Source organism: Scylla paramamosain, chromosome 5 (genome assembly GCF_035594125.1).
Source record: "Scylla paramamosain isolate STU-SP2022 chromosome 5, ASM3559412v1, whole genome shotgun sequence".
NCBI classification, from domain to species: Eukaryota; Metazoa; Arthropoda; class Malacostraca; order Decapoda; family Portunidae; genus Scylla; species Scylla paramamosain.
Genome location: NC_087155.1, coordinates 5820981 through 5829191, shown reverse-complemented (window position 1 = coordinate 5829191; position 8211 = coordinate 5820981). Strand labels below are relative to the sequence as shown.

Genomic DNA, 8211 nt, shown 5'->3' with positions numbered 1-8211 from the left:
TCCTCAATGACCTCATCAAGGTCTCTGTAGCATATGCGGCCTCCTCAGTGGTTTGGAAAAGTGGCTAACATGTGCCAACACACTACTTAAGCCACACCACCAGAACGTTCAGTATTAGCTTGTCTAGTACCCACAGCTATCTAAATAACATGTATCTATCGTTTAAGGGCAGGAAATAAAGCCTACATGATCTGATAACAATGACAAGTGACTAAAGATGAGAAGAGAGAAGTGCTCGGACGTGACAGCCTTCCCCTTATTTACACTGCCTTTTTATTTGAATTTGGACAACATTACCTCGGTCAACATGTCACCAGCCTTACACACGTACCTTCTGGAGTTAGTGGGGACTACATGGAGTCTTACCGCCTGCAGACTACTCTTTTTTTTCGTCACAAATACAACAGCAGCACTTGTTTGTACAGGGAGCCATTTTTGAATCTGGTTAACGCTGGCCTCTTTCTCGCCAAGTTTCTCGGTCGCCAGTCAGCTGCTGATGATCAGCGCGTAATCTGTTGCTATCTAAACTCACTAATCGATTCCTCCAGCCATCCCATTGAGGCCGTATATCATCTTATGTAGAATCCTTGAGCATGAGTCACTGCCTGAGACACAGCTCCAAACTCTAGCAAGTCACAGCCCACTCTTGAGACGAATTAGACGTACGGTCAGAAGGCAGACGCACGGATGAGACTGGGTGGGAGCTTTACAGGTAGACAGGCCATTTGTTCTAAGGGGATAATTGAGTAATCACCACAGTAAGCCCTTGCATATATATGTAGCTTAAAGCGTCTGTCTCCAGCTGCCTTTGAGTGTAGTTAATTGTAACGCACTTCATGTCAGGGACGTGACTCCTTGGCTACGTGCGTGTGTGTGTGTGTGTGTGTGTGTGTGTGTGTGTGTGTGTGTGTGTGTGTGTGTGTGTGTGTGTGTGTGTGTGTGTGTGTGTGTAACCCGAGTTTTGTTGTAGTAAGCGGTTCGTGATTCTCCTACTTGTTTTTGTAGGCAGTTTGTCTATGTGTGTGTGTTGTTCATTCAATGCTGCTGCTATCTGGGGATGTTCTCAACGCCTTTTGACGTAGAGGGATTAGTGTACGCTGCCTTGCAGTAAGTTATATATATATATATATATATATATATATATATATATATATATATATATATATATATATATATATATATATATATATATATATATATATATATATATATATATATATATATATATATATACGTAGCTGCCCAGAGACAACTACAGGATTTTAGACCCACACAATGACGCGAATCGTTTATTGCATTCGGTCAAACCTGAAGACATACATAATAAACATAGGGCATGCGTAGCACTACTAACCATTACATGCTGTATCAAAACCATTACATACTGTATCAACATAATGCATCACTAATCATGGATTATGCTAATTAGGCCAATCGACCTCTCGTAATACAGATGTGGAACTCACCTGTTTGGGGTCTTAAGGAGGCCTGTCACCAAGCAACACCTGCATCTGTATTGTAGTGGTCTGATCTTTCCTGGAGGAGTCACACCTAACTCGGTGGCGGTACAAAGGAATCTGTCCCTCCGGGCTTCGTCCCTCCTGGCCCTATGCGCCTCGCGCCTGCCCATCTTACCCTTAGGTCAGCAATAGTTTCTGGGTGACTCATGTGTCTTATCTACCCTACACCCCATGTCATCAACTTTACAACGTAAACACGACCCTCACTACCTCTCTACAGCTAAGCTCTCCACAGATAGTTCTTCTCACACAGCTTCACTACTGTAGTTAACTACTATAATTAATTCAGTTTCCTTAATCTCTATTCTAATCAACTTAGTTTTCTTAGTGTTATACATGCCTCATATTAGTCTCTCATCACCAGCCTCACAGGACCTTGTGAGGCGGCACAGTTGGCGATTACACTTCCCTCAATTACTTAACTTTCATAGCACCGGAACTTAAGACACTATTAATTTATTACACTAGTGCACTCCAACTCTCATAATACAGAACATGTTATTTAGCATACATTTTGTTTGTTCTTCCATGATTACTTCCATAACAATTTCGTAACCACCAGCATCACTGTTGGCGGTAACACTCCCCCTGTCGGACTATGCCCGAAACTTTACTTAGACTCCAACTATACCCTCGAGTAAGCAGAGTTTCGTAACGGGTCGGACCAAAACCGAGTCCTTCTTCTTCACTTTAGTCTTCCTCACCAAACCATCAGCACTTGGTATCGTCTCAAGGATTCTGCCAAGCATCCACTGAGTTCGTGGGAGAGGGTGTCCCGATATGATGACTACATCTCAACGCTGAGATTGTGGCGCTTCTGCCAATGCTTCTCCGTAGCATTGGCATGTATTCATTCACCCATCGTTTCCAGAACTGGTCTGCTAAGAACTGAGCATGCTTCCACCGCCTTTTGTAAGTCTCTGTAATTAAGATGTCATTGTCAATAGTCGCAGGTTCAGCATTCATCCTCAGCAAGTGAAGAGATGTGAGTGCCTCTAGGTCACGTGGATCGTCCGAACCCGGTGTTATAGGACGCCTATTGACAATTTCTTCTACGGCACAGAAGAATGTAGCGAGTCGTTCATCGTCTAATGTCTGTGTACCCACTACAGCCAGAAGAACCTTCTTAACTATGAGGATCTGCCGTTCCCACACCCCACCCATGTGAGAGGCTGCGGGAGGGTTGAATTCCCAGTGAAATGCAGAAACTCATCTCATACCCTGCTATTTTGGTTCCATTTTCGCTTGGCCTCTTGGATCTCTTTGTGCGCACCGACCGTATTTGTTCCATTGTCAAACCTTATCCGCCTTGGCAGTCCCCTGCATGAGGCAAACCTAACCAGGGCATTGATGAATGAGTCCGCTTCTAAGGAAGTAAGCACCTCCAGGTGTATTGCACGGGTTATCAGGCAAATAAATAGGCAACCCCATCTTTTCACTCTCGCACGGCCTTGTCTTGTGGTGAAGGGTCCAAAACAGTCTGTTCTTGTGCTGAGGAATGGCCTTCCCCCTGGACATAAGTGATCTGGAGGATGGTCTGCTTGTCGTTGCTCTGTAGGCTTCCAGTTGCATCTTCGATATATGACACACCTTTTGAGAAACCTGTCAATGATCTTGCATCCCTTTGGAACCCAGGACGTCTCTCGTAATGCAGCTAGCGTGTGTTCGCGGCCGGAGTGGCCAACCTTGGTTGAGTGCACTTCTCTCACGATGAGCTCTGTAACGACATTGTCCCTGGGTAGCAGTATAGATTCTTGTGGTCTGGGTGGAGAAGGGCATGCTCCAATCGGCCACCAGCTCGCATCAGCCCATCCTCACCCAGACAGGGCTCAAGTTTATATATGGCACTGGTCGTAACAGGTAATACTTCCTTATGTTTCTTCATTTCGAATGGAAACCATGTGTTCTGGATCAGACGTAGAGTAGCCACCTTTGCCTTGTTTATTTCATGAACTGACAACCGACCCTCCTTGCTGACCTCTTCTGACTCCCCAAAACGCCACTGGATGAATCTTCTGAACCAAGCAACACTTTTCAGCAGCTGATGCCATGACGAGTGATATGTCCATAACCTCTCTACGGCATATGCCTCTTGTCCAACCTGTGCTGTCAAAGAGATGCAGGGCTTCTTTGCTTCTGCGTCTCCGTCTGTCAGTTCCGGAATATTCTGCACCAACGTCGGCCATCTCGTCTCATCCAGTTTGAGAAACAGGGGCCCTTGGAGCCATCTATGGTTTTCGTGTAGCTCTGCTCCTTGCAGTCTGTGATTCGCATCATCAGCTGGGTTTTGAGTTGATGGCACATGACGCCACTGTTCGCTGTCTGAGTGTTCGTGTATCGTTGCCACTCTGTTGGCTATGAATGTATGGAAGCGGCGTTCATTGTTTCTGATATACTGAAGAACCGCCATGCTGTCAGTCCAAAACACTGATCTCCTTGCTTGGAATTCCAGTTCGTTCCTCAGGTGTCTATCAGTTTTTGCTGCCAGCACAGCTGCACATCGTCTGTTGTTTCAGCGGTGCCAGCCTAGCTTTCCCAAATAGGAAAGTCACGTGATGGACTCACTGTCGTCTGTCATCCTCAAGTAGGATACTGTTCCGTATGCTCATTGTGAAGCATCACAGAAATGGTGAATCTGTACAGTGCTCCCAGATTGTGTACTCTCAGGCCAATACCACCTTGGGATCCGTACTTTCTCTCGACGGACAACATCATTTTGCCATTTTTGTCATGCCGCAGCGTTCATGGTTGATAAGGGTTCATCCCACTCTGACATCCTCTTGCATTCTTCTTGGAATATCAGTTTTGCTTTGATGAGGATCGGGGCTATGATGCCTAGGAGGCCATATATGGAGCTAATCATGCTCAAAAGTTCCCATTTCGTCTCTGGCAGCGGCGGAATTTGAATCCGGACAGCCAGTTGGTCTTCTTCCAAGTCCCAGATGATCCCAAAGGCCGTTTCTGTTGGCAATTTGTCGTCCTTTACTACGACTTCTTGCACGCCTGTTGTCTCTGGTTTTGGTACCGTCTCGAGGACTTCCTTCTAATTGCAAATCCACTTCGTCAGATGGAATCCACCCTTGTTCAATAGTTGCCGCAGATGGTGTGTCATCCCTGTAGATCTGCTCAGAGAAGGGACGGAGAGCAGTAAATCATCGACATAAAAGCTGTGTCTAGCCTTTCTGACTTCTTCTATGAAGTGCGGTCCATAGTCGTCAAAGGTCCGTTGTAGGGCATATCCAGCGCAGGATGGGCTCCACACCCCTCCGAAAAGGTGTACCGTTATTCTGTAAGTGACGGGCTCTCGCCGCCAATCACCACCCTTCCACCACAGGAAGCGGAGAGCGTCTCGGTCCTCTGGAGCTACTCGCACCTGGTGGAACATCCCTTCGATATCAGCCATGAGAGCCACTCTGTGTTGTCGGAATCTGAGGATCACCCTCGTCAACGTATTGTTGAGGTCCGACCCTTGCATTACCCTCTTATTCAACTTATGAAGCTGCACAGTCGAATACTATTCTCACCTTTTCTGGTTTGTTTGCGTTCAGGACTGGATGATGGGGAAGGTACCACACCTTCCCTGAACTTGAATCCGTGCTACTCTCCGAGTGCAAGACCCTCTCAGCGTCACCTGCGTCAAGTAACCTTTGCATCTCTTCCTTATATCTCTCACCGAGCTGCGGATGTCGTTGCAATCGTCCTTTTAGACCCTGTAGCCTTTGTTCTGCCATCCTCTTGTTGTCCGATAGCTTAGGATGAGAATGCCGGAATGGAATAGGGAGCTGGTAGTGCTTATCCATTATATTCCATTTCCTTGACCACGGCTTGATGAGCTCTTTACCCCCCATTGAACAGGCTTCTCCTTCTTCGTAGGTGAATTCACGACCCCATATAGCCTCTATACTTTCTTCCAGACGTTCTCCATCCCTTGAGGTGAACGTTCTACCTCTGTTGTTCTTAGGCAAGTCAGACAAGTTGTCCCCATCTTTCCTAATGGGCCCATTTACAGTCCATCCTTATGGGGTACATGTCACAAAGGTCTCTCCATGGCTTCCTGTCCTCACCTCGAGCGGAATGAACGCTTATGGTACGTCTAGACTAATCAATAACTCCACGTTCGATGGTGTTTTACATGATGTAACTCCGTTTAGGTGGTCCCACGATCTGACCTCTTCATTACTGGCGGCAGCTGTCGCCAAGGAGGCCGGTAAGTGTTTGACAACTAATGTTCTAGGGATTTCGACAGTTCGACGCTTCCTCGTTCCCATGATGACCGCGACCAAGACGATCTCTTGTGTCTTCAGCGTCGACGTCTCTCTCAAGAACGTGTCTATGGAAAGGGACACTGGTCTCCCTACAGCTTAAAGTTGGTTAGCCAAGTGTTCCGTACAATATGATTGGTTGCTGCCTGAATCTAAGAGGGCCCTAGTAATCAACCCTGTCTGTCCCCCTGCAGGTTTTCTTAAATCAACCTTCACTATAGGTAAGGTGACTTTCTTGCAGGTTTATTGTCAGGTGGAACTGTCATTTCCACTCCATTGATCATTGCTGGTGAGGCTTGTCTCAGCTCCTCTCGTCCACCTATGTGGGTTTCCCTGTGCTATCATCGTCACAGTTCGTTTGTCTCTTGCCTCCCTTTCTTCTTTCACCCCTCTGCCATTTAACCGTGTGATGGTTACAATCGCGCTGACACTGCTTATTTTGTCGTTTATTGTTATGTTGTTTGCTCTCGGCGGTAATCTGGTTGGTCACTAGCCCTTTTTATCCTTCTTTCGTTGTTCCCAAATCCGTTTCGTAATGCTTCATCTTCCAATGGCCTCTTGTGGCCCAATGGGTTCCTCATAGGGAAATGTAGAAGGTCAAAGTGGTAGTAAGTACATCCCTCAACACCACATAGCTTGCAGCGTCCGCATCCCGCCATCTGGTGTCCTTTTACCCAGGCATGCGTAACATCATCTCTCATCTCTCATCTCTCACTGGTAGTGTTCTAGTCCATACAGAGATGTCACCGAAAACAGGGCAACTCTGGAGAGTGTGACTTCCCTGGCACACCGTACATAGTTGATCTCTTCTACCATGGTTTTCCTCCACTAACCTCACCAGCCCCACTGATCTCTTCCATGATGGTGGGGAAGCTCCTACAGATCTACTTTGCCATATGCTTGGAAGTTCTTGGGTCCTAGCTTGCGATGCCCATTTTGCTCGCTCTAACGTTTCACTGAGGAATACTTGAAGCTACTCGATGCGTGGGAGCTCGCCATCATGGCTTTTCCGATATTCAAAGAGGCTAGTTTCGTAACACTCTTGCAATGTTCCTCTAAACCGCTCAGCTATCAGTCTCACCGACCCTTGTGTGTCTATTTCCCTCAGGTATAACAGGTCTCGTAGGTTTGTTACACAGTTTACAAGGTCGTGTACTAAGTCTTTCAGGTCTTGTATGTCGTTCCAACTTACAGTTGCTCCATGCCAAACTTTGTGGACCAGTTCACTCCGTACTCCTTGTCCAATGTGGCGAATGCTTGTTCATACCCCAATTTTGGGTCTTTAATTCGTATGCATCCTTGCAATGCTGCCTTTATGGGTCCAGCATAAGCTGACAGGAGCATCTTGAGCTTCGTTCTGTATGGGATGTTTGTCGCCTCCATGTGGTTCATGAAGGCCTGTCGAAATTCCCAATAGTCTCCATGTAGGGGGCGGCATTTAAGAGAGTCTCATGGTGTTAATGATTTCTTTCATGCCTGGAGCCAACGCTTCACCCTCAGACTGTCTTCCATCTTCCTCCTTTAATGATTCCATTGCTGGGCCATCCCTTTGTTGGGCGTCGTACCCTACCTTCTTTCTCTGTATCACATCCACTGACTGGCCACCCTCTTATTGGGTGTTGCACTCCGCCAGTGGTTGTGTCGGGAAAAGGGCGTCGTGTTTCATGTTATTTTTCTCCCTTGCATCGTTCCCTTTCCTTCTCTGATCAGGGTGAACTTCCTTCCCTTGATAACATGTCTGATAACTTGGTAACTTATCTTACTGGCCTGTCCTCTGGGAGATTGTAAATATACTGCAGGCAAACAGGAGAATATAATGTTCTGTGAGTGTGGGTGGTTCTGTCCCTGATGGAAGGTAGCTCACAGAAAATTTTAAACCTCATACTTGTGTGTCCTTTGTCCTAGCTCTGCTCCCCCTATCACGGGATCATACGATCCCTTCTCAGCGAGTGGAGTGTGCTCAGAATCTGTTGAGCATTTGCTCAACAACATTTGACCTCACTCTTGTTAATCGCTGCAGGGGACTAGAAGGACCCTGTATACATGTATTTGTGCCCTGCATTAGGCTGCACAAAAGATAGCTTAGAGAAGTTGACCAGAATTAGTGGTAGCTGTGAGGGAATCTTGTGTTGCAACAAGATATATATATATATATATATATATATATATATATATATATATATATATATATATATATATATATATATATATATATATATATATATATATATATATATATATATATATATATATATATATATATATATATATATATATATATATATATATATATATATATATATATATATATATATATATATATATATATATATATATATATATATATATATATATATATATATATATATATATATATATATATATATATATATATATATATATATATATATATATATATATATATATAT

At 45.0% G+C, this 8211-nt stretch overlaps 1 protein-coding gene across 1 annotated transcript; it reads right to left on the bottom strand.

Annotated features, from left to right (window-relative positions):
• Positions 1–3225: 3225 nt before the first annotated feature.
• Positions 3226–3930, bottom strand: LOC135100932 (uncharacterized). The gene has a single exon (XM_064004552.1). It carries the CDS (start codon positions 3928–3930, stop codon positions 3226–3228), a length of 705 nt encoding a protein of 234 aa, XP_063860622.1.
• Positions 3931–8211: the final 4281 nt, after the last annotated feature.

Bases quoted from the DNA above. Each gene is read 5' to 3' on its own strand.
- LOC135100932 (XM_064004552.1), bottom strand. From the start codon at position 3,930: ATGGCGGTTCTTCAGTATATCAGAAACAATGAACGCCGCTTCCATACA.